Source organism: Sapajus apella, unplaced genomic scaffold (genome assembly GCF_009761245.1).
Source record: "Sapajus apella isolate SASKATOON/1434 unplaced genomic scaffold, GSC_monkey_1.0 scaffold36, whole genome shotgun sequence".
Taxonomy (NCBI): Eukaryota; Metazoa; Chordata; class Mammalia; order Primates; family Cebidae; genus Sapajus; species Sapajus apella.
The window spans coordinates 2414395-2439297 of NW_022436976.1; the positions used below are offsets into that span (position 1 = coordinate 2414395).

At 37.5% G+C, this 24903-nt stretch overlaps 1 protein-coding gene across 6 annotated transcripts in view; it reads right to left on the reverse strand.

Annotated features, from left to right (window-relative positions):
- The window catches only part of SAMD13 (sterile alpha motif domain containing 13), a 48103-nt gene extending 23415 nt beyond the window's left edge, over window positions 1-24688 (reverse strand). The window contains exons 1-2 of one of the 6 annotated variants that reach the window (XM_032296436.1): window positions 24496-24688; window positions 19790-19874 (exon numbers count right to left, since the gene is read on the reverse strand). In XM_032296436.1, the coding sequence (XP_032152327.1) occupies window positions 19790-19874; window positions 24496-24505 (95 nt within the window). In that variant the 5' untranslated portion in view covers window positions 24506-24688. The other 5 variants (XM_032296441.1, XM_032296440.1, XM_032296435.1 and 2 more) reach the window with 5 other exon arrangements.
- Between the last annotated feature and the right edge of the window lie 215 nt (window positions 24689-24903).

Consider the following 24903-nt stretch of genomic DNA (forward strand, 5'->3'; position numbering starts at 1 on the left):
GGAGCCACGGGAAGTCACCCATTCATCTGTTTAAAAAGGGGACTGAACAGGGAACCAGGACAGTAGATTCCAGGGCAAAAAAAGCGCCATGAATCTCAGTGCCGCTGTTTTAAGCCAGAGCAGTGAGTCGCCGCCCGGGAAAACACACAGATCCTGGTGCCTCTTCAACAGGTGACTGGAACACCAACTTAAAAAAAAAAAAAGGCTCTGAGGCAGGGAGCCAGGCAATCAGGCTCGGCTGGTCCCACCCCCAAAAAGAACAGCAATCAGAAACTCTCTGGATTGAGAGTTTCACAGCAAGCGCAGCTGAACCCGGGACGGTCCAGCTCTGTGGGGGAGGGGCGTCCACCATTACCGAGGCACTCCAAAACTATGGAGGTAGCCAGCCAATGCTGAGGCAGCCCGCCATTGCCAAGGCAACCCGCCATTGCTGAGGCAGCCCGCCATTGCCAAGGCAACCCGCCACTACAGAGAGAGTCTGCCATAACAGAGGCGGGTCACCATTGCCGAGGCAGTTCTTCCCACCCCATTCCCTTATTTCTGCTTGTCACTGCCTGACATGCACGGCAGAGGCAAGGCTGCAGCAAACTTGCCTGGCTGTGCAGATCCCCTCCTGCTCCCCAGAGACTGCCTCCACCATCCCACAGATGATGGATCCTCAGTGGGTCCTCTTGGGCTCTAGGTCCTAGAGAATGTTGTGAGGGGGTTATAATTTTTTAAATAGTGTTCATAAAGAAATACATATTATTCTTCTCAAGATGTGGGGGAAGTTAATCTCATTATGGAGGCCCTGCTATGCTGTGTATCTGGGCGTGTTGTATATCTTGCTGCCCCATGGCTTCATCAAAAATGACTTGGAAGAGCAAAAAAAAAAAAAAAAAAAAAAACACCCATATAAACAGGACTGCAGGGAAGTTCACTCGGCAGCTGGGTGGAGCCCACAGCAGCTCAGCAAAGCCTCTAAAGGCAGACAGTGACTAGGCTGCCTCCTTGCTGGGCAGGGCAGCTCTGAAGGAAAAAAAAGAAGGCAGCAGCATAACGGAAACTCATAAATAAAGCCCTAAATCCCTGGGACAGAGCATCTGGGAACAAAAAGCAGTTGCTTTTTTTCCAACATACTTATTCATTGACATGACAGATATTTATTGAAAGCCTGTCTTCTCAGTATTGTGCTAGATGCAGGGTTACAAGGACAGGGAATGCGTAGTCCCTGCCCTCAAGGAGCCAGCAATCAGGTGAGGGAAAGCAGATGTGGAAACAGTCAGCCCTGAGGAATACTCAAATCGAGGGGTGAACGAAGTGCTGTTGAGGACCTATGTCAGGGAGGACCGGTTAGTTCACTATTCCTAGAACACTTAGATTTTCAGTGGCAGTTTAAAAAGGCACTTATTGCCCTCAACACTCTGAGCAGGGCCCCAGAGAGGGGATGCCTTGCAGAGCTACATCTGCGCAGGCACACACCATCACTTCTTGGTTGCTTGTGTTATGCGCCATGGATGATTTCACTGGGCTCTTCCAGTGGTTTCAGCAACAGTTTTAAGGAGAAAGCTGGTAATGATTCAAAACAACACAACAAGGGTAGGCCAAGTGGAAGGGTGTGCGGGGCAGGAGCCAGAGTGCCAAAGCCAGATAACATCTGACATGGGAAGATTTTGGAGGATAAATTTAAGCGGCACCTTTCTCTGCTAGGAATGCAATATGTTTCCCCAAGGACTGATATTTTGTCCAAATTCAGACACTTAACTTTAGTTATTTCCTTATAAATAGTCCATTCTCACCACATCTTTTTTATGACCTATGCATATCAAATTCCAGAGGGAATTTAAATGTCACTGTTTAAAATACCTGCCAGGTGGTGGTTCTATTGTGGCTGCTAATTTTGCACTGATAAAATGAGATGGCAGATACAAAAGAGCCATTTTCATTTGATATTTATTATTCACTGTTGTCAGAGCAAAATGTTTCTTAGAATATAATACATGTAATGTGATAAATTTATGAGTATTTTTAAGGCACAGAATCTTTAAAATATATATTTTATATATAGCGTTATTATTAAAAATTAGCAAGAAATCTCAGCACTTAATCAAATTATCAATGTTTTCATTTAGCCCAGTCACCTTTTAGTCCTCTGTGCATATGGTTAGGAATATCAAGTATTGATAAAAATTATATCATGTGTGAATAATTCACACTAGGTAATGATTATGCCCTAATTAAACAATCATCTCATTTTAAAAGAGAGCTAGAGAGATACAACCATGGGGACAGAAAAGCAATAATAACAAATTTGGCAGATACATGCAGATCAATTGAGACTTTATGATGAGGTTTTCATGTTGGCACGTCATAATTTTAAGTCTGGCAGCAAAAGTTTACATTTCCCTTTGTAAGAAGGCAGGTAGAATGTAGTTGAAACTGTTTTTCTTTCTTTTTTTTTTTTTTTTGAGACGGAGTTTCGCTCTTGTTGCCCAGGCTGGAGTGCAATGGCGCGATCTCAGCTCACCGCAACCTCCGCCTCCTAGGTTCAGGCAATTCTCCTGCCTCAGCCTCCTGAGTAGCTGGGATTACAGGCATGCGCCACCATGCCCAGCTGATTTTTTGTATTTTCAGTAGAGACGGGGTTTCACCATGTTGACCAGGATGGTCTCGATCTCTTGACCTCGTGATCCACCCGCCTCGGCCTCCCAAAGTGCTGGGATTACAGGCGTGAGCCACCGCGCCTGGCCGAAACTGTTTTTCTAAATCTAGCATATGTACATTTTATGGTACTTATGACATTACAGATGCTGAGAGTTGGTCAGGTCAAAAGGATACTCTGGGTAAATGCAATCCACATATAATATCACAACTCCATTATATTCATCAATTGTATTTCACATCAAAGTTCAATGCAAAAGTTACTTTAGAGACTGGTTATCTTATCATGATAATATATTTGTCACATTACTTTTTTAATAAAGCTAATTCTGAATGTTACTTATTTTTACACTCAGCAATGCAATCTAACTTTGTGCTGCCTGGATATTTATAACTTACTTTCAAAATGAAATTAACCTACTCTTTGCTCATGTCTTAAAGCAGCCTCTGGCTAAAAGCAATTTAACCCTGATTCTAATAAATTAATATTGATCTCTTTGCCTATGAAAAACCTAAGGATGAAGCAACCAAATGAGCGTTCATGTTATTTCCACTCCTTTCTCCCTTTCCCTTCATGCTAACAAGCAGGGATCTGGCTAAATGGCAGGCCTAAAAAGAAAAAGGATGATTCAAAGATTCTGGACAGAACAGTTTTCATTCTTAATTATTCAGATAAATAAGAGTTGAGTGGCTTAGTTGCAGCACATTAAACTGATGAAAGTATTGAAAAAGCAAATAATTCATCAAACCTTCTGTATAATCCAAATTCTTTAGCTTAGACCTTAGATGCTTGACTCAAACCTAACTGGGCAACACCCTAGACTTTCCCATACCCATGGCTTTGCTTATGCCAGTCAAACTCTTTCTGTTCAACTTTTAGGGATTAGTCCTGTTCATTATAAAGAGACTAGTTTAATTTCTCCTTAATTAATTTTAACCTGCCTACTATGAGCCAGGCATTTACTAAGCATTGGAAACTCATAGTCTAATGAAGAGGATAATCTCAGGTCAGCTGTGGGATGAAGAGGGTCATGATGTTTTGTTTCCTGCTCTACTTCAAAATGTGGTTAAGGAACAGGGGAAATAGATGGGCGAAGGAAGGATGGAAAGTCAACATGGCAATGTGAGTCAGGCTGTGCTAGGTGTGTGGATGAGAGGCTTTGGAGCCCTCAGTCACCAGTAAGACTAGGAGCAGGTGCCCCAGACAGATGGACCATCTTCCTGCACAATGTATTTCCTTTGTATAGGTAACTTCCCTCAAGCTAATGGCTTTCCTCAGAAATCATACAGCATTCTGTCCTTGGCACACCTCTGCCTAGAATGTCTTCCCAACCCATCTTTCTGAAAACAAAGGATCTTGTAAACAGCCTCTTTTCCTACCTGTTGTTAACTTTCAAGTACAAATAAAATCCTCTAGTGTAAATAAGAACACTCCTTTTTTGGGGGTTGGGGTTGGGAGACAGTCTCACTCTGTTGCCCAGGCTGGAGTGCAGTGTCACGATCTTGACTCACTGCAACCACCACCTCCCAGGTTCAAGTGATTCTCCTGCCTCAGCCTCTGAAGTAGCTGGGACTACAGGCATGTGCCACCACGACTGGCTAATTTTTTGTATTTTTAGTAGAGACAGGGTTTCACCGTGTTAGCCAGGATGGTCTGGATCAACTGACCTCGGGATCCACCCACCTCAGCCTCCCAAAGTGCTGGGATTACAGGCATGAGCCACTGTGCCTAGCCAAGAACACTCTTTTCAAGCAAGATCAATGAATGCTTTTTATTCATTATCAGATACAATTCATGCCAAACACAAACATATAAATATTTCATATCCTACTCGTTAATACTAAACACAACAGTCTAGAGACTACCTGAAGAACTTTCCCTCCCTGCTTTGAGCCACAGCACAATGGTCTCTGTTCCAAAGGATTTGGGTGTGGCTTCACTGCTTAGACAAACTTGGTTTTCCTTCTGCAGATATCTCACTAGCGAGAAACTATATAAGAAACAGCAGCCCTTGAGGGCTGACAATGTATAAAAGATACATAGTCAATGTCTGTGAATTCTGCTGGCATTGATTGAAACTCCTTTTGTTTTCACATTTAAAAACACATGATGTCTTAATATGCTTAGGTGACTACAGTTTTATGCATTTTACTCTTTTGAAATGTACACTTCAAGGCAGTTTTTTGCAATGGAAAAAATAGTATAACTCAAAATAATAAACAGACTCAATCCTTAACCCATTATAATTTAACTGAAGGGAATAATCAAAGAGTTATTTATCATGAGACCATATATCAGAATGAACAGATAACTATACCATTTCAAGAAATAAATTTTAGCTTCAGTACAAAAAATAAAACAGTACCATTTACAAGTATCACTATTAATTTCCATATATTACCAATATTCCAGAAACCATTCAACAAAGAAACAGTGAACTTGAACAACACTGTAGACCAAGTGAATCTAACAGATATATACAGAACATTCAACCCAACAACTGCAGAATATACATTTCTTTTCAAGCATACATGGTGCATTCTCCAGGATAGATCATGTATTAGGTTACAAAACAATTCTTAACAAATATAAAAATAATGAAATCATACTAAACATCTTTCTTGACTGCAGTGAAATTAAACTAGAAATCAATAGCAGAAGGAAACTGAAAAATACATGGAAATTAAACAACACAACTTTAAATAACCAATAGGTCAAATAAATCAAAAGTGAAATTGGGAAGTATCTTGAGACTAATGAAAACAAAAATACAACATATCAAAACTTATGCAATGAAACCAAAGCAGTACTAAGAGGGAAGTTTATAGTCACAAATACCTACATTAAAAAAAGAAAGATATCGAACAACCTAACTTTATACCTGAAGAAATTAGACCAAAAAATAAAATAGAGAATAGAAACACAGTAAGAAAAAATCAACTAAAACTTGGGCTTTTGAAACGATAAACAAAATTGCTAGGTTTAGAAAAAGGAGAGGGAAGACTCAAATAAAACCAGAAATGAAAAAGACATTATAACTGATGCTACAGATGAAAAAGGTCATACAGACTGCTATAAACAGTTATAGGCCTACAAAGTGGATAATCTAGAGAAATGGATAGGTTCCTAGAAGCATTCAACCCACCAGACTGAATCATGAAGAAATGGAAAATCCAAGCAGACCTATCTAGTAAGGAAATTAAATCAGTAGTCAAAAACCTTCCATAAAATAAAAGCCCAGGATTAGATGGCTTCATTGGAGAATTTTTCCAAACATTTAAGGAAGAATTAATGCCAATCCTCAAACTCTTCCATATAGTTAAAGAGGAGGAACACTTCTGAACTTGTTTTATGAGGCAGTGTTACCCTCAAACCAAGCCAGATAAAGACACACAAGAAAAGTAAAGTATAGGCCAATATCCTGGATGAACATAGATGTAAAAATCCTCTACAAAATACCAGCAAACAGAATTCAACAGTATGTTAAAAAGGTCATTCACCATGACCCAGTGGGATTTATTCCTAGGATGGTTCAACATACAAAAATCAATTAATGTGACTTACCACATTTATAGAATGAAGGATAAAAATCAAACAATCATCTAAGATAAAAAAGTGTTTGATAAAATTTAACATCCTTTCATGATTAAAAAAATCTACAAAGTAGGAATAGAGGGAAATTAACCTTATAAAGGCTCTCTATGAAAAGGCTATAGCTAAAATCATACTCAAAGGTAAAAAACTGAAAACTTTTCCCTTAAGATCAGGAACAAGGCAAGAATGCCCATTCTTGCCACTTCCATTCAACATAGTACTGGAAATCCTAGCCAGAGCAATTAGGCAAGACAAAGAAATAAATAGTCTCCAGATTGAAAAGGAAGAAGTAAAACTGTCCTTACATTTACAAATGATAGGATTTTATATAGAGAAAACCCTAAAGACTCCACAAAAAAACCTGTGAGAACTAATAAACAAATTCAGCAAAGTTGCAGGATACAGAAATCAACATACAAAATCAGTTGCATTTCTATACAATATTAATAAACTATCTGCAAAGAAAATTAGGAAAACAATCCCATTTACAATAACATTATACTTAGGAATAATCTTAACTAAGGAAGTGAAAGATTTGCCTACTAAAACCTATAAAACTTTGATGAAAGTAATTAAAGGAGACACAAACAAATGCAAAGACAACTCAAGTTCATCGATGGAAGATTTAATATTGTTACAATTTCCATACTACCCAAAGCAATCCACAGATTCAATGCAATCGTCATCAAAATTCTAATGGTATTTTTTACAGAAATAAAAAAATTCTAATATCCATATGGAACCAGAAAATATCTTGAATAGCCAAAACAGTCTTGAGAAAGAACAAGGCTGGAAGCAACACGCTTCCTGATTTCAAAATATAATACAAAGTGACAGTAATTTAAACAGTATGGCAATGGCATAAAGACTGACATAGATCAATGGAACAGAACAGAGAGCCCAGAAGTACATCTATGGATATATGGTCAAATGATTTTGACTGAAATGCCAAGAATACAAAATGGGGAAAGAAGAGTCTGTTCAACTAATGGCATTGGAAAAACTGGATATTCACATCCAAAATAATAAAATTGGATTACCTCTTACTATACACAAAATATCAACTCAAGATAAAGACTTAAACATAAGACTTGAAACTGTAAAATTTCTAGACGAAGACATAGGGGAAAATATTCAAGACATTAGTTTGGCAATAGTTTCATGGATGTGATACAAAAAGCATAGGCAACAAAAGCAAAAATAGGCAAACAGGTCTAAATAAAACTAAAAAGCTTCTATACAACCAGGGAAATGACAGAATGAAAAGGAAACCTATGGAATGAGAGAAAATACTTGCAAACTACGTATCTGTTAAGAGGTTAATTCCTAAAATATATAAGGAATACTTATAACTCTATAGGAAAAAAACTAATAACTCAATTTAAAAAATGGTCAAAGGACATAATAGATATCTCTCAAAAGAAGACACACAAATGGCCAACATGCATGAAAAAATTCTCAATATCACCAATCATCAAGGGAATGCAAATCAATGCCACGTGAGATATCATCTCACATGTCTTAGCATGCTATTATCAGAACAACAATGAGAAATTTTGGCAAGGATGTGGATAAATTGTAACCTTTATATACTGTTGGTGGAAATGATAGAAATGCAGAATGAGGAAGCTGCTACAGAACCGCAGATTCCTCAAGAAGTTAAAGATAGAAATACTATGTGATCTAGCAATCCCACTTCAGAGCATTTACCCAAGGAATAGAAATCAAGAGCTCAAAGAGATATTAGCACTCCCATATTTACTGCAACACTATTCACCATAGCCAAGATATGGAAACAACAGTTCATTGAAAGATTAATGGATTTTTAAAATACAGTGTAATAGCTGGGCTTGGTGACTCATACCAATAATTCCAACTGCTTGGGAGGCTGAAATGCGAGGATCCCTTGAACCAGGAATTTTAGACCAGCCTGGGCAACATAGAAAGACCCACCTCAAAAAAGAAATGCAGTATATACATACAATGGCACATTACTTAACCTTAAAAAAGAAGGAAATCCTTACATTTGCAACAAAATAAATGACCCTTGAGAACATTATGCTAAGTGAAATAAGCAAGTCAAAGGACAAATATTACATGATTCCACTTATATGAGGTATCTAAAATAAACTCATAGAAGCAAAGAATAGAATGGTGGTTGACAGAGGCTAAGGGAAAAGGGAAAGGGGTAGTTGATAATCAACAGATATAATTTCAGCCTACAAGACAAATACGTTTTAGAGATCTGCTGTACATTATGCCTACAAATAACAATACTGTATAGTATACTTAAAAAATCTGTTGAGTGTAGATCTCATAGTAAATGTTCTTACCACATTAAAAAAGAAAGAGAGAAAAAAGAAAAAAAGAGAAAGAGAAAGAAAGAGAGAAAGAGAAAAATAATGAATCACAGCACATTCTAACTTATATGTATCTGCAGAAAGGTTTACATCAGATCCTGGCTAGAAAAGTCACTTATCAGTTTTGAATTATGCTCAGTTTGTTCCTTTCTTTTCATTTTCTGACAGACTATCTGTTAAGAGATATTTAATAATTAACCAGTTACAACGTCTTGGGAGTTAAGACTTTCCCTGGCTTTTGGCATACAACATCTTACCATCATCATCATTGCTACACCTCCTCCCACCCCTTCCACAATGCTGTTTTTTGGGAAGAAGAGCATTGCAGGAACCATCACATCATTGCATTCTGGTAGGGTCAGGACAGTGAGGTTGTGGGGACTGGGAACTGTGGACAGAACAGACGAGAGTGGGTCTGATGGAAACATGGCCCAGAAACTACCTAGCAAGCTAAACAAAATCCCCTCGTTGCTTTCAAAGAAGATATATCTGAGGCTTGATAATTATTTATGCTCTATACTACAAGAGGACAGGATTAGTAGTGAATAAACAAAAGCTGTCTTTTTTAAATAAACAAATGTAAAAATTTTTTAATTTAGCACACAGTTACTTCAGTCACAGTTATAGGCATGCAGTTACTTCAATCAGTTTCCCATTCCTTTTTTCATGAGAAGCCAGATTAGGCTTCCAGGCAAACAATAAAGTACCCTGTAAGGTTTTTTTTCATTGAATTCTAGATGTGATGCTTCTCATGGAGATGGAGACCTGACCTCCCTTGAATTTGCTTTAAATGTATAAGGGTTGGACTTTATTATTATTTTTTGAGATGGAGTCTTGTTCTGTTGCCCATGCTGGAGTGCAGTGGCGCGATCTTGGCTCACTGCAACCTCCGCCTCCTGGGTTCAAGCAATTCCCCTGCTTCAGCCTCCCAAGTAGCTGGGATTTCAGGCACACGCCACCACACCTGGCTAATTTTTGTATTTTTAGTAAAGACAGGGTTTCACCATGTTGGTCAGGGTGGTCTCCAACTCCTGACCTCATGATCCGCCCATCTTGGCCTCCCAAAGTGCTGGGATTTCAGATGTGAGCACCCACCCCACCAAATGGTTTAATTTTTTTTTAATGAGCGAAGTAATAGAAGCCATTGTTATTATTGTTGTACAAAGTTCGCTTTTCTACAATGTTTTACACAAATTTTTAAAATTCTACAATGAAGTCAGAGTTTTGAAACTCTAGCAATAATATAATAATTTCTAAATCTACCTTAATATTTTACTTCTGTCATTCACTTTCTAATCTTCTAATTCACATGAGCAAAAATGGTAATTTACTGAACATAATACATAGCTTAACAGGTATATAATTAGATTTCAGAGAGGACTATTTCAAAAGCAATAATTTTACAGTTAGTTCAAAACCTTACAACATTCATTACCAAGAAAAAAAGGCATCATATTACTAATTATGACATGAATGTTAGTTTCCAAAAACTTTTTAAAAATGCTTTTGCTTCAAAACAAAACAACACACTGAACATAAAGGCAGAGGAATATGGTGAAGACACGTGTAAGAAAAGAAGTAGCATTAATAAGAAATGGTTTGCTTTGAAAGTCCTTGCTAAGCTTCTCACTGAGAACTTTCTACTGCAGTAGGGCTTCTCCACTGAGGAGCTCAGGAGCATAGTGATGGTAGGGAAATAAACTGCTTCCTGTTTAAAAGAAACTTACTATATGCATCTGTCATGTGGGAACATCAGTTCCTCCTCCCATCCTAGGATAAAATGAAAAAGGGGAGAAAAAAACATTTTTCATCTGAAAAAGGGAGTAAAAAGACTAAGCAAATGGCCAAAAAAAAAAAAATTGAACTTTCATGATTTGAACAGATACGCACATACGTATTAAATACATGGATTTAAAAAATTTAGTAAAAATTCTAACATGAATCTAACATGGCCAAACATAGATCAATGATAAGTGTGTCAAGGACCCAAGTTTGTAATTAATCCCAAATCTGTGCATCTGAAATCCACAAAAAGAGAATGCTGTGATCCCATTTGTTCAATAAAAGCTTATTTGTGTGTTTTGAATATATGTATACATTTTTGTGTATGCCCCTATATATGTGTACATTCTTTAGTACATGTGAATATACGTTTATAGTCTTGTTATTATGTATACATATGGATACGCAGAGTTTGCGTACAAAAACTGTGAAAAAGGATATCTCAAGTATTCAGGTGGCTCCATCTTAGTTATTTAGGTAGCTATTTTTAATAATGAAATAACTACCCATGAACCTACTAGGCAAAATAAAATCTGGAATCTTAATAATAACTGTATCTATCTATATGATTCAGAGCTCCCCATTCATGCTTTCCTCACCTGAGTTAATCATGATCCTCAATCTCATGTTCATATAGCCTTTCCCCTGACGCAAGAATTTATTTTGGGTATATACTTGTGCTTTTCAATATGGTAGCAGCTAGTACCATGTGGCTACTGAGTATTTAAAATTTAATTGAGGAACTAAGTTTTAAATTTAATTTAGTTTAAATGTAAAAACTTGAAGTGATACAAAATGTGTTTATGTTAAACACAACTCCATTGTTTTGTTTTGCCTACATTTTGCTCAAACTCTTCCAACCCATAGGGTACTATTGTTGAAGTTCTCATGGCAGGTCCATGTGTCCTCTCTGGTAGTACATCCCCCATTTAATTGGTGTTAGAAATTGATTCAGTTCAAATAGCTTTTTCCTATTGATCCAGGTAACACTGTAATGTGTTTGTTGAATGCTTGTGGACAGCACAAGTTATGAGGATCCCTTTGTATCTTGTTATTGGTAATTAAATTTACATTTTTGTTATTTTAATTATTATATAATTAAATATTTTTAGTTAAAAATAAGCATAGACAAATTTTAAAATCTAAAAAGAAATCAGAATTGAGAGGAGATACAGAAACTAATAACAGACAATAAAGAAAAAAAGGGACCAAAAGAAGGTATGTTGGAAATTTCATGATGAATAACAATTGCAATTTGTTAGAATATAGCAAGAGAAAAAAATGCTGTTTGTTATATAAAAAAGGTAAAGATAATATGATTTAAAACAGAATCTGAGCTTATAACTTTGTTTAGCTATAAATGGCTTAGATCTTTACATAGATAAAAGACCAATTTTTCAATGGACATACAGTTATTTCAGTTATAGAAGTTTTGCTAAAATATTATCAGAAAAGACTAAACAGGTATGTAACAAAAAGTAAAAGATTTTCCAGTCAAGCCACCAAACAATTGCCTGAAGAATACAAGGTCTTTCTAACAAAACCTAAAACCAACTGATTCAAAATGTAAAAAGCTATTAATTAAAACTTCAGTTTTAGATGAAAGTACAACATAAAGACACTGCCTAATTAATACTTGGGGTATGTTTTATCTCAAAAGACTTCCTAATTTATAAAGAAACATCAATTTATAGCTTGAAAAACTAAATTCATGGTTTAGATATTTTCGAATCTTTCATCTCTGTCAAAGAATTTTAGTTAGATATACAAAAATTAAATTCTAACCAGATGGATGGTGCTTCAGCAATGTTAGTTTTTAAAAAAAAATCTGAATTTTAAAAATTGGGATTTATTGTAAATTTAAAACAAAAGACCAATGTTTTCTTACTCCTTCATTCCACTGTATGATATCTATGTTCTGTTTTCTGAAGCAAACTTGTAAAGTGTTACAGATGCTATTGTTGAATTGTTCAGCGTAGCAAATGCTATGGATGAATGCTAGTTAATGGAACTGTTAAAAGAAATAGAAGACAATGAACGTAATAATCTGTGTTCTTTACCAATGTTTGTTGATTAAGTAATGGAAAAGATTTACAAAGATTTGCTGTACTGTTCAAGATTTTGTTGAAACAAAAGAAATGCTTGTTAAATATTAATTTTATTTTATTTATTTTTTTTTTTAGGCAGAGTCTTGCTCTGTCACCCAGGCTGGAGCGCTGTGACATGATCTCAGCTGACTGTAACCTCCGCCTCCCAGGTTCAAACGATTCTCCTGTCTCAGCCTCTCAACTAGCTGGGATTGCAGGTGCCTGCCACTGTGCCCAGCTAATTTTTGTATTTTTAGTAGAGACCGTGTTTCACCATGTTGGCCAGGCTGGTCTCGAACTCCTGACCTCAAGTGATCTGCCCACCTCAGCCTCCCAAAGTGCTGGGATTACAGGCATTAACCGCCATGCCTGGCCAAATATTCAAAAATTAAAGACAAAAATGAGTAACTTTGATAGCACACAGCATATGAAAAAGCTAAATTTGAAGTTCTAAGGAAAGGAAAAGCTGATTTGTGACCTAGTTAAAGAGGAACAAAGTTTAGCCTAAAATTGCAGCTCTTCAGAGTGCAATATAATATACAATAATAATTTCATACATTTTCTAACATGAATAAACTTCAAGAAAATTTGCATATTTATTTAAATTGATAAACATTGTTGCTTATCAATTTATGCAAAACCCCTTTGAATTCAATGTGGGTGATACTGAGTTGATGCGTGTTAGTAAATTGACTTAACTTGAACAGATGTAGCTTTGAAGTCAATATGCTTTTGCTTCCAAGTCAAATCAAGACAAACCAGTTTTGTCAATGTGGATGCAAATGTTATAAGAAAAGAATTTCTCACTTAATTCAGTTATTGAAAAACTTTTAAATATGTTTGGAATTACTTAGGTATGTGATCCTACCTTTTGAACTGTAAATTTTAGGAAATATAAATGCAGATTAAATATGTCCAATGAAAATGTTATGTCCAAAATGAGAGCTACTAGAAGAAGTTAAGCTTGTCCAACCTGTGGCCCACAGGTTCCATGCAGCCCAGGATGGCTTTGACTGTGGCCCAACACAAATTTGCAAACTTTTTAAAAACATTATGATTTGTTTTTTCTCTTTGCTCATCAGCTATTGTTAGTGGTAGTGTATTTTATCTGTGGCCCAGGACAATTCTTCCAGTGTGGTCCAGAGAAGCCAAAAGGTTGAACCCCCCTGCCATGGGTGTAAAGTACACAACAGATTCAGGAAATTTAGTAAAAAATATGTAAAATATTTCATTGATAATATCATGTTGATTACATGTTAAAATATAATGAGTTAAATAAAATATATTAAAATTTATTTTACCTATTTATGACCACTAGAAAATTGAAAGTTACAAATGTGGCTCAGATTTTATTTCTGTTGGGCAGCACTAACTGATATATATATTCAGAAATTGAATTGTTAATTTGTAAAATATTCAATTAACACTAGAAAATAATATCAAATTGTTCTGTAAAACTGCCCTATCAGTTAATATTCCTACTAGCATTGTATCCTATCCATATCTTCGCTGACTGGTATTGCCACATTTTTTAATTTTTGCCAACTGAATGGGTACGTCATTATGATCTTAATCTGCATTTTCTTGGTCACTAATGGTACTAAACATCTCTTCATATTTTAATTGGCCATATATTTTTCCTCTGCTATGGAATGTTTGCTCATGTTTTGGCCATTTTTCTTTGGTATTTTTCTGTTTGTGCTTTTCTTATTGATTTGTTGGTTATTACTATTGAAGACCTTGAATATAAAATTAAATATAAGATTCACTTACTCTTTCATTTCAGAATGTGTTCAAGTGGAATCAGCCTTGGTGACTGCCATGCCAAAATCATACTGACTCATAATATACAGAATAACAGAGATCTGAACAAGGGTCCACATTAGAGATCTAAGAATTTTGTGGGCTGAGGCTGGGAGACTTTAGCTGGAATAAATGAATTTAAGAAGGAAGGGAGGAGAGGAGTCCAGCATGATGTTTGTTTAAAATTCTCAAGGTAGCATTTATCCCATCACGGTCATTTAGGTCAACAAGTTTGAAATGAGAAGACCTGACATATGCATCTCTATTATCCTTTTTTATCTCTTGTAGCAACGACACAAGAACCCGGATCCAGCCTTGGAATAAGCCTGCCTCAAGACTGCCTAAAACAAAACCCATGCCAGTTTATGGGACTGAGTGAGGATAGTTATAGAACAAAAGTTGTATGAAGAAAAAAAAAGTTATCTTGGAGTTGGAAGAGCTGGGCTCAAACTTCAGGCTTGCCACTTTCTCATGACATTTTCAAGTATTCACTTCTTGAGCTCCTGTTTACTTAAAAAAAAAAAAGGCTGCAATATATAAAGTTTATCACTGCTGTGTCACTCTATAATTCATAACTACTTCCTTTTGATCCTCACAACTGTCTATTTTTATTTTACATTCAAGAGAACTGAGGCAGAGAGAAATCAGTGATTTATTTATTGAATATTATTCTACTATTTAAGAAACAAAAGCAAGGTAAAATCCAAGTGTTCTAAACTTGAGACTTGCCATTGCAATGCCTTAATTCCCCCTGGTCTCCAATTTGGGCTAGGAGTGTTGCTTCTTTCCTAAAGGAAGAAAAATTTTATTTCTCAACTAATAAAACAGCTTTTCTTTTTTTAATTAAAAAAATTTCAGACTTACAGAAAAGTTGTAAGAATAGTATAAAAATCCCATATGCGTTTTGCCCAGATTCTCCAAAATGTTAATATTTTACCTCTCTTCTTCTCTGTCCTTCTCTTCTATGATATGTAAAGAAAGAAAGCAGAAGCTTCAAATTGGAATATTTAAAACTCCATGATCTTTTAAGAGTTTCAAGCAGAAATAACCAGTACAAATATGTAAGCGGTTTCTGATGCCTAGAAGCCACCCTGTCACACATTACTCAGGTGGGGGTTAGCCTATGGTTCTAAACTGAGGGAAATTTTTCCCCTCAGGGAACATTTGGCAATGTCTGGAGACATTTTTGATTGTCAAGGCTGGAGAGGCGTACTACTGGCATCTAGTTGGTAGAAGCTGGGGATGCTGACAAACATCTTACAATGTATATGGCAGCCCCCTCCACAATATAGCCTTAAGACTCTATGTTTTATCTCTTTCTGGAGTCTGCATTATAATCTAACTCTGCCCTATTCAGTGTTAGCCACTAGTAACCTGTGGCTATATAAATTAAATGGAACTTCTACCTCTAATCAAGATGGAGTAATGGGGGACATATTTACTCTTCTGACTAAAACAATTTAAAAAAGAGAGAGATGAAAACTACATTGTCTGAAATGAAAAATGCATTGGTGGAATTGACAATTTGACATTTTAGAAGAAATGATTAGTGAACACGAATGCAAAGCAATAGAAGCTATCAAAAATGAAACACAGAGAAAATGGCTTTTAAAAAAATGAACTGATCATCAATGAATTATGGGACAATTTCAAGTGGGCAAATCCACCTAAAACTGGAGTCCCCAAAGAAAAAGGGAGAGACCAAAAATATTTGAAAACTAATGGTTGACAATTTTCAAAACTTGATGAAAACTAGGCCCATGCACAGATCCAAGAAACGAAACAAACACAAAGCATAAGAAACATGAAGGAAACCACACCAAGTCTCATAACCAAATTGCTTAAGACACCAATGAAAAAGAAAATATCATAAAAGCATACAGAAAAAAAGACACATACATACAGAAGAACATAGATATGAAAAAGACTTAGATGAGAAACAAAGGGATGCCTGTTTTCACTTTTTTCTTTATTTTTTCTTATTTTATTATTATTATTATCATTATTATTTTGAGACAGAGTCTCGCGCTGTCACCCAGGCTGGAGTGCAGTGGCACAATCTTGACTCACTTCAACCTCTGCCTCCCCAGTTCACGGGGTTCTCCTGCCTCAGCCTCCTGAGTACCTGGGATTATAGGCACGCACCACCACACCTGGCTAATTTCTCTCTCTCTCTTTTGTGTGTGTGTGTGTGTGTGTGTGTGTGTGTGTGTGGGTGTGTGTGTGTTTAGTAGAGATGGGGTTTTCACATGTTGGCCAGGCTGGTCTCAAACTCCTAATCTTAAGTGATCTGCCCACTTTGGCCTCCCAGCACCCAGCTCACCACTTTTTCCAACTTTTCACTGGAGGTTCTTCTCAGAGTAATGAAGAATAAAGAAATACAAGGCATTCAGATTGGGAAGGAAGAAGTAAAACTGTCTTTATTTACAAGATGTAATTGTCTATGTTACAAAATATGGTGTAATCTACTAAAAAGCTACTGGAAGTAATAAGTGAGTTTAGCAAGGTTGTGGCATATAAGATCGATAAAAAAATCAATTGTATTTATATATAATAAGAAAATTGAAAATTCAAATTAAAATATCAATATCACTTAAAATAGCATCAAAAACATGAAATATTAGGGATGCATCTGGCAAAAAGGTGCAAGATCTGCATAGTGAAAACTGCACATCATTGCTGAGAGAAATTAAAGACCTAAGCACATAGAGAAAAATACTGTGTTCATTTGTTGGAAGACACAATATTGTTAAAATGCTAACTGTCTCCAAACTGATATATAGTTCAATGTAATGCCAATCAAAATGTCAACAGGTTTTAAAAAAGAATTTGGTGGAAACTGACAAGCTAATTCTAAAATTCATGTACAGAGGCAAAACAACCTTGAAAAAGAACAAAGTTAGATGGCTAACACTACCTGATTTCAAGTTATATTTACCTAAACAATGTTGTATTGGCATAAATATATGCAAAAAGATCAATGGAATAGAATAGAGAGTCCAGAAATAAACCCATACATATATGATCAATTATTTTTCAACAAAGTTGCAGAAGTGTTTGAACAGAGGTGGAAAGATTGGATATCCATAAGCAAAAATCCAGCACCACTACCACCACCACACAAAGCACTTCAACTCTTCAAACCCTTATCTCACACCATAAACGAAAATTAACTCAAAAATCATAGTCCTAAACCCTGAAACCTAAAACTATAAAACTTCTAAAAGAAAACATAGGAGAAAATAATTGTAGCCTTGCATTAGGCCAGTGATTCTTAAATATGACACCAAAAGCACTATTCATAAAAGAAAAAAAATGGATTAAACTAGACTCATTAAAATTTAAAAACTTTCGTACTTTGAAAGATACTATGGAGAGAATGAAAGGACAGGTCACACACTCAAAGAAAATATTTTCTAATAATATATATGATAAAGGACATATTCATAATATATAAAAACCCTCTATACAATAAATATGAAAAAAACTCACCCAATAAAACTATGAGCAAAAGACTTAACAGTTCATCTAGGAAGATACATGAATGGCAAATAAGCACAGGAAAAGATGCTCAACATCATTAGTCATGAGGGAAATTAAAATTAAAACATAAAACACCTGATATAATGTCTAATATGAAAATGATCACACTAAGCTCATGAGGATGTGGAGCAACTGGAACACTTCACACAATGCTGGTGAGAGTGAAAATGGGACAACCAGTTCAGAAAATAGTTTGGCAGTTTCTTAAAAAGTTAAACAGACATCCACCATAGAGCCCAGCCAATTCCATTCCTAAGTAATTATGAATGAGAATGAAAGCATATGTCCACACGGAGACCTGTACAAAAATGATCAAAGCAGCTTTATTTATAATACCTAAGAAATAGAAACAATCCAAATGTCTATCATTATTTGAATGATAGTAAACAAATTGTTGTAGATCCAAACTATGAAATATTACTCAGTAATAAAAAGTAATGAGGTATTGATATACACAATAATGTGGATAAATCCCAAATTTATGCTGAGTGACAGAAAGTAAGTATGTGTGTATACACATTCATTAATATAAAATTCTATTAAAAGCAAAATAATTTATAATGACAGCATAACAGTGGTTGCCAGCAGATACAGTGGCAGAAAAGGAGAGGAGAGAGAGATTACAAAAGGTCGTAAGGTAATTTTGGAAGTGATGGAAATGTTCATTATCTTAATTGTGGTAGTAGTTTCAAGAGGGGACAAAAATATCAATACTTACCATATTTTATACTTTACACACATGCAGTTTATTATGCAAAGATTATACTTCAGCAAAGCTGTTAATTTTAAAACTGATTACAATTAAGTAGAATTAAAAGTTCAGTTTCTCACTTATACTAGTCACATTTCATGTTCTTAGCCACATGTGGCTAGTGGCTACCATTTTAGACAGCCAAAATACAGAACATTTCCATCACTGTTGAAAGTACTGTTGAATAACACTGATCTAACTCATGCTTAAAACAGCATCTGTTTCTTTCACTTCTCCTCCACCTACCTATCCCAAACTTCAGGGATGGTAATAAGCATTGCAGTATGGCGCTGATATATAAATTACCCAAGAACTTTAAAAAACAGATTTTATTAAGTTAGTTTTAATGTAACTTTGCTGTGAAGCAAAATATACCTTCTATTCATAAACATATAGCACACTGTTTCCTCATTTAGATATCACAGCTTCTATGGATTATATTTAATTAGTTTCCTCCAAAGCTCAAGTTGATGGCAACTTTAAACTAAATGATATGGAAAGAAATGAAACAGATAACTCCCTCTTGGAACTTACTTTCTCCTTGTAATCAAAGTAGTTATTGCTTTGCTATAACTCCTGAGAATATACATTTTTATATACTCATAAATATCAAAATATGTTACATAATGCAATTGAATTTTCCTTTTTAAAAGAATCAAGTATATAACTCTTACACAACACATAAACACAAGTTTCAAATGTGAGAAAAGACATTAAAATAAACACCATGTATGCACTGAAATGTTTCACATTCATTAAACAGTTCATAAAATTAGGACAGAGAAGTTGTTAAACTAGTATCCTTACTGAAGCTTTTTCCCTTCCTTCACTATAGCTCTTAGTTTTCAGTTAGAGGTGATTGTATTTCAGAAAAAAACTCGAACTCTATTTTCTGCCCCCATTCTGTGTTGTCTATGGAAGAGTCTCTGCTTGGAGGTTTTGTTTCAATATACAGAATGCAGGACTGAAATCCTCAACCACCCTTGTTCCAAAGCCTAATACACAACCCTTTTATATATATTTTGATGTCTGAGTCATCTCTGTCTTAGAAATGGAATACAGAAAAAGGTAACTGGGGTAGGGGGAGAAGGGAGAATGGTGGCCAGTGTAGACAAACCAAGGCGACCCCCAAACTGTGTATTGTAGCAGATAAGCAAGAAGTACGAAAATAGAAACCAAGTCCCTCTGTTGTTTGCAGAAGCAGAACTCAGAAGCCAGCTTCACTTACTTTTTTACACCGACAGAGCCATTTTCCTTGTTTTCCATGTCAACAGATAGCATGGGAAGGCTGCAGGGTTCCTTTACTTCAGCAACTAATCAATAAGGGAGAAAAGCTTGTGTTTAATTGTTAGAAAGTGAGAGAAGAATATATATTCTGAATCGGAAACATAATGGTCCCTTTTACAGCTTCACACCAGTTCACGTCTGTTTGTTTAAATCTCCAGTTCCCTCGGCGATTGGAGAGATGTGATTAAACCTAAAGAACTGGAGACAGACTGGGGTGCTTTCATCTGTACTGGCACTCCCTGCCTTGACAATAAGCATTTGCAAATGAAATTGAATCCTCGTTCAAAACAAGTGCTGTGTGAACTGGCACAGCTTCTTCTGGGTGCCTAGCTCTCACTTAAGACACTGCAACTCATAAATGAGTCAAAGTAGAGAAAAACAATCCCCCTTTTCCTACCCTCCTCCCATTGTGGGCTGTGATTTGTTTTTTCTTATTGCATTTGTTTTTTTGTCCACTCCCCCTTGCTCCTAGATTGTTTCATTGCAATGCAGAAGGACACTTAAAGCTTTTGTCAGCAAGTATGCCCCTACCTCACATTCTCAACGAAAGCCTCAAAAACCCGTCTGTGAGATGGCCATGCTGTGGTAAAGCAGGAAGCTCACAAAAAATGCCAGATAGCCCTTAGCACAGAAAGGTGGTGCTGGTGTGTGTGTGTGTGTGTGTGTGTGTATGTATGTGTGTGTGTGTGTGTGTGTGTGTGTGTGTGTGTGTGTCAGAAAGAGTAGGTAGCTCATTAGATGTATGAAAAATCATCAAAACATTTAAGGAGATATTGTAGCATCCATCACTCTTTTTGTTTAGTAGGATGAGGGCTGTGAAAAATTAAAAACCTTCCTCAATTAATATGCAATTAGCAAAATGAAAAAGCTACGAACAAAACTGCTTTAAGAAAAAAAGAAAAAGGAAGAAACAGTCTCAAAACGTGTTTGCTCTTATTCAGCTGAAGCCATAAATTAAATACATTTCCACTTAAATCACTTTATACTTCGGCACTCCTTCTCTAGGGATTACTCTTACATGGCAAGTGCATCATTTAGTATATTCGCAAGATTTTATCACTGTGAGAGAAGTAGATGATTAACAAATAAAACTGTAAGTGTGGGATAATCTTCACTCCTGAAATTACACATACACACAAACTTCCAGTTGCTAAACCACTTAGATCATTGATAGAGAAATTCAACATTTAATATACATATAGATATTAGCATACATTCACACACCGTTACAGAGTACACAGGAAGGTAGTGCTGCTGCTCCACGCTAACAGAATATGATTTCACTTCAGTTGGAAACTGTTACACATTCACCATTTTCTAAGCATCTCAGAAAAAACAAAACAAAACAAAACACAATGATACTCTGCAACATCACACTACATTGTCTTATTATTATTACTATTTTTTTCTTTTTTTGTGGAAGAGTAAAAAGAAAACCTACCTATAAGCAACTAAAAAATATCATTTTTTATAGGCTTATCAAGAACAGCCAAAGAAACCCCAATGTTTTCTTTCACAAAGTAGGCTGGCAAAGGAATTCAATAAGGAGGTACAATTTGACACAGTGAAATAAAACCAGGCTGGCTCTCAGCCAACATGACGTTAGGAATCACACACAAGCTGCACCAACTGCCTTCTGGTTCATGGCTGACTTTTTAAAGCTACAGTGTGCCTGTTCACTTTTGCTAACTACCTTCAGCACAATTAGTGCAAGTGAATGAATCAGGAGTCCAAAACCTGCAGAATTCTCCCTGCACCTGTCTTGTAACAAAGAAAAACAAGCTGTCTCAATAGCTTCTTATTTTCTCCCTCCCCTTCATTGTTGCTGCATGATAGGTCTTAGCTGTTGTTCTGAGCATGAATGTCATGTTTCAAACTATTTCTTTTTCTCCCCTTAGGGAAAAGTTAGAGTGAGAATCCAGTGCTTATGGGCTATAATAGAGAACACTCAGAAGCTGCAGTCCCTGTTTTACTCTTTTTTTCCCAATAGAGATTCCTGGACAAAGTTCCCAGGGCTGGCTTTTAAGTAATCCCTTTGTGAGAATGAGGAAAGCACTGCTCAGCAGCAAATCCTTTTACTTCATTATGCAGGAAGTAACATATTTCAGAGAGGATGCAAAATAGATGACCAGATCTCCTGAATATGCCCACATTCTTTTATTTTGGCATTTATCCTGCCAAATGAAACCAGCAAAATTCAAACTGAAACAAATAAAACCTTATTCTACAAAACAAAAACAATTAGTTCTGGGAGGTTTAACTTTAACTGTTTATCCTAGTTGCAAAAAAAAACATAATTCGAGAAATTCAACCATCACTTACAATCTATGAGTACCTGGTACTATATTAGTTACATATGAATAGAAAGATATTATACCCACCCCAAAATTCAGTCTCTCCTGCCATCATTCTAAATACCAAATCAGAAAACTGGGAAGTGGAGCAGAGAGGCTGGGCAAGATCTTTTGTTTAAGTTATACTGGTCATTCTCACAGTTCCCTTGCTTGGCTTAAACCACTTCTCCAGGGGAACAGACTCATTCCATAAATGTTCTGCACATACACAGGAAACATACATGGTTGGCTCTTCATTTGGACACTTTTAGGTCAAGATGGTCAACAAAACCACTCAAGATACGGCAGAGAACACAGGTTCCCCAGAAAGTCCCTGGAAAAAGTTATCTGTTGCTGTAATACCCGGTAGAATTTGGGTAGAATCCGAGGAGAAAACTGCCTGCCTCCTTTTTAAAAATAATTTTTAAAGACACTAGGAGATCAACTTTGATTTAAATTTGGAACCTGAATTTCAAGGTCAAAAATTTGTCCTTAATCCAGGAATGATATTAGAAATTTTCGACTTCCTTGAAGATCACTGCCTAGAAAGAGTTCAAATATTTGCCATTGCTCCCTTGAAAAGGCAAACAAACAATAGTAATCTAGGAACCAATTGTAAATGTTTAAATATTTTTGAGTGCTATCTTCTGAGCATGGATCAGGCATGTGGATTTTTCACCAGTGCTGATCTCAAATGATGGACTCTTATAGAGATAAAGAGCTCTTTCACCAACAGATTCCATAATGCTTTTGGACTTGATCTGAATTTCCTGAACAATATATTCTCCTAGTAAAGCCAAATTGGAAGGAGGCTGGACTGGGAGTTCTGTGTGCAGGGGAGCGGGGGGTTGTCCTGACACTGCTGCTCAGAACAAAAGCATATTCAGCTCTCCACTCTTGAAGCGGAAAAAGCAAAGAAACTGTAGCTACACCCAGCTCTTCCTTAGACACGGCCACAGGAGAAAGGATTCTCTGAAGTTTTTCCAAGCATCTCTTCCTACATATACAAAGGGACATCCCCTCCCATCGGGCCTGCTGTGATCAAAAGTTTGCCTGTGACACAAGAGTAAAGTTTCAGAAGATGTTGTAGGAAGTTTATCCCGTTTTATAAAAAGTAAACCACAAAGACACTCTAAATTATGACAACAGGAGGTTTCACTTACCAGCTAGTTTCTAACTTTGGTAGTAAACTGTCACTTGTGAATATAAATATATATATACACACACTAGTACTCACACACTCCCTCCAACAAACTGTTTGACATCAATCCTGTGCTGATAAAAAAGACATGTGTGTAGTGTGTAGCACAAAGTATGGTGTGTAATGTGTGTGATGTGTGCACTATGTGGTGTACTTTGTGTGTGGGTGTGGTAGGTATGTGGGGTGTGTGTGTGTGCGGTGTGTGGGGTTTGGGGGAGAGAGAGGCAACCAAACAAGACCTTCTGATCCAGCACATTATGGGATATGCTGAGATAACTTTGGAGATCCTGAAATCTCCAAATTACATGCTGAAATAACTTTGGTGTCAAGATTCTGGAGCCGAACTTTAGACCCACTTGGGAATGAGCTCAGGTAGCGGGAGGGGAGGCGGTCTGGAAGGGCTGGAAGCTGTTGACTTTGATTGGCTTCTTTTCTAGATCAGCTTTCATTCCCCAGGCAAAAAGGACTCGCCTAGGGAGTCCCAAAGGAGCCGCCAGTCCTGGCCTCCCGGGATCCGACCCCAGGCGCGTCCAGCCTGAAGCTGCCCGAGGGCAGAGCCGACCTCACCGCGCCGGGAATGGCGTCTCAGGGACAAGTGAGAACTGGCCTGGAGATGGGACGGTGGGGACTGAAGACGCTGGGCTGCCTCTGGGACCAGCCGCGCGGGCCGAGAGCCACACGACTCTCTGTGGCACTGGCGACAGAGCGGGGAAAGTTTCTGGCTAAGACTTTCACGGAGAGACGGTTCGCCGGCGCTTAGTGTGGGGGCTCCCGGGGAAGCCGGTCTTTGGAAAGTGGAGTGTGGAGGTGTGGCGCTTGCGGGGCACCCGGCCCAGTCGTGCCACCACCCCGTGCAGCTCCCCGAGCCCTGCCGGCAGCCCCAGGCGAGCCCCGGCTCTCCGTGGGGCAGGGCTTGCTTCTGCCCCCAGTTTCACGCCAGGGTGAGAGCCCACGCCCGTGGGTGCAGGAGGTGCAGGAGCACTGGACACACGGCCGAGATGAGGGAGGGCAGGGCGGTTTCCATTGCGGCATTCTTCGTTTGTTTTTTTCATCCTGGAGAGAGGAGAGGACGGACGCCTTCCCAAGCCCTGGCCGCACAAGCGGATCACTTACCTCCCCGCATGGCCGCGCCGGGAGGTTTGCCCCGCGCGGAGCTCGGTGGCCGCCACGCGCAAAGCCCCGGAGCAGCCGGCCGGACGCGCGCGGCACGCCGGGAGTTGTAGTCCACCCCGGGTCGGCGGGGGTCGGAGCGGCGGAAGCCCCCGGGAAGAGGGACGGCCAGTACTAGAAGGGACAGGAACCTGGGCAGGACCTGGTGAATGCAAGGGAGGATGTTTGCAAAAACTTAAAACTTCGAGGTGCTGGGGGGAGGGGAACCCTCATTGAGAGATTTTTTAAGTGAGATAATACTATTTTCTTCCTGTCTTACTCGTTTATGACAACCTCAATGAAGTTTTAAGCTGGACTCTGGCAGTAATGTTAAGTAGAGATTTTCCTGGCCAACATCAATATTACTTAGGG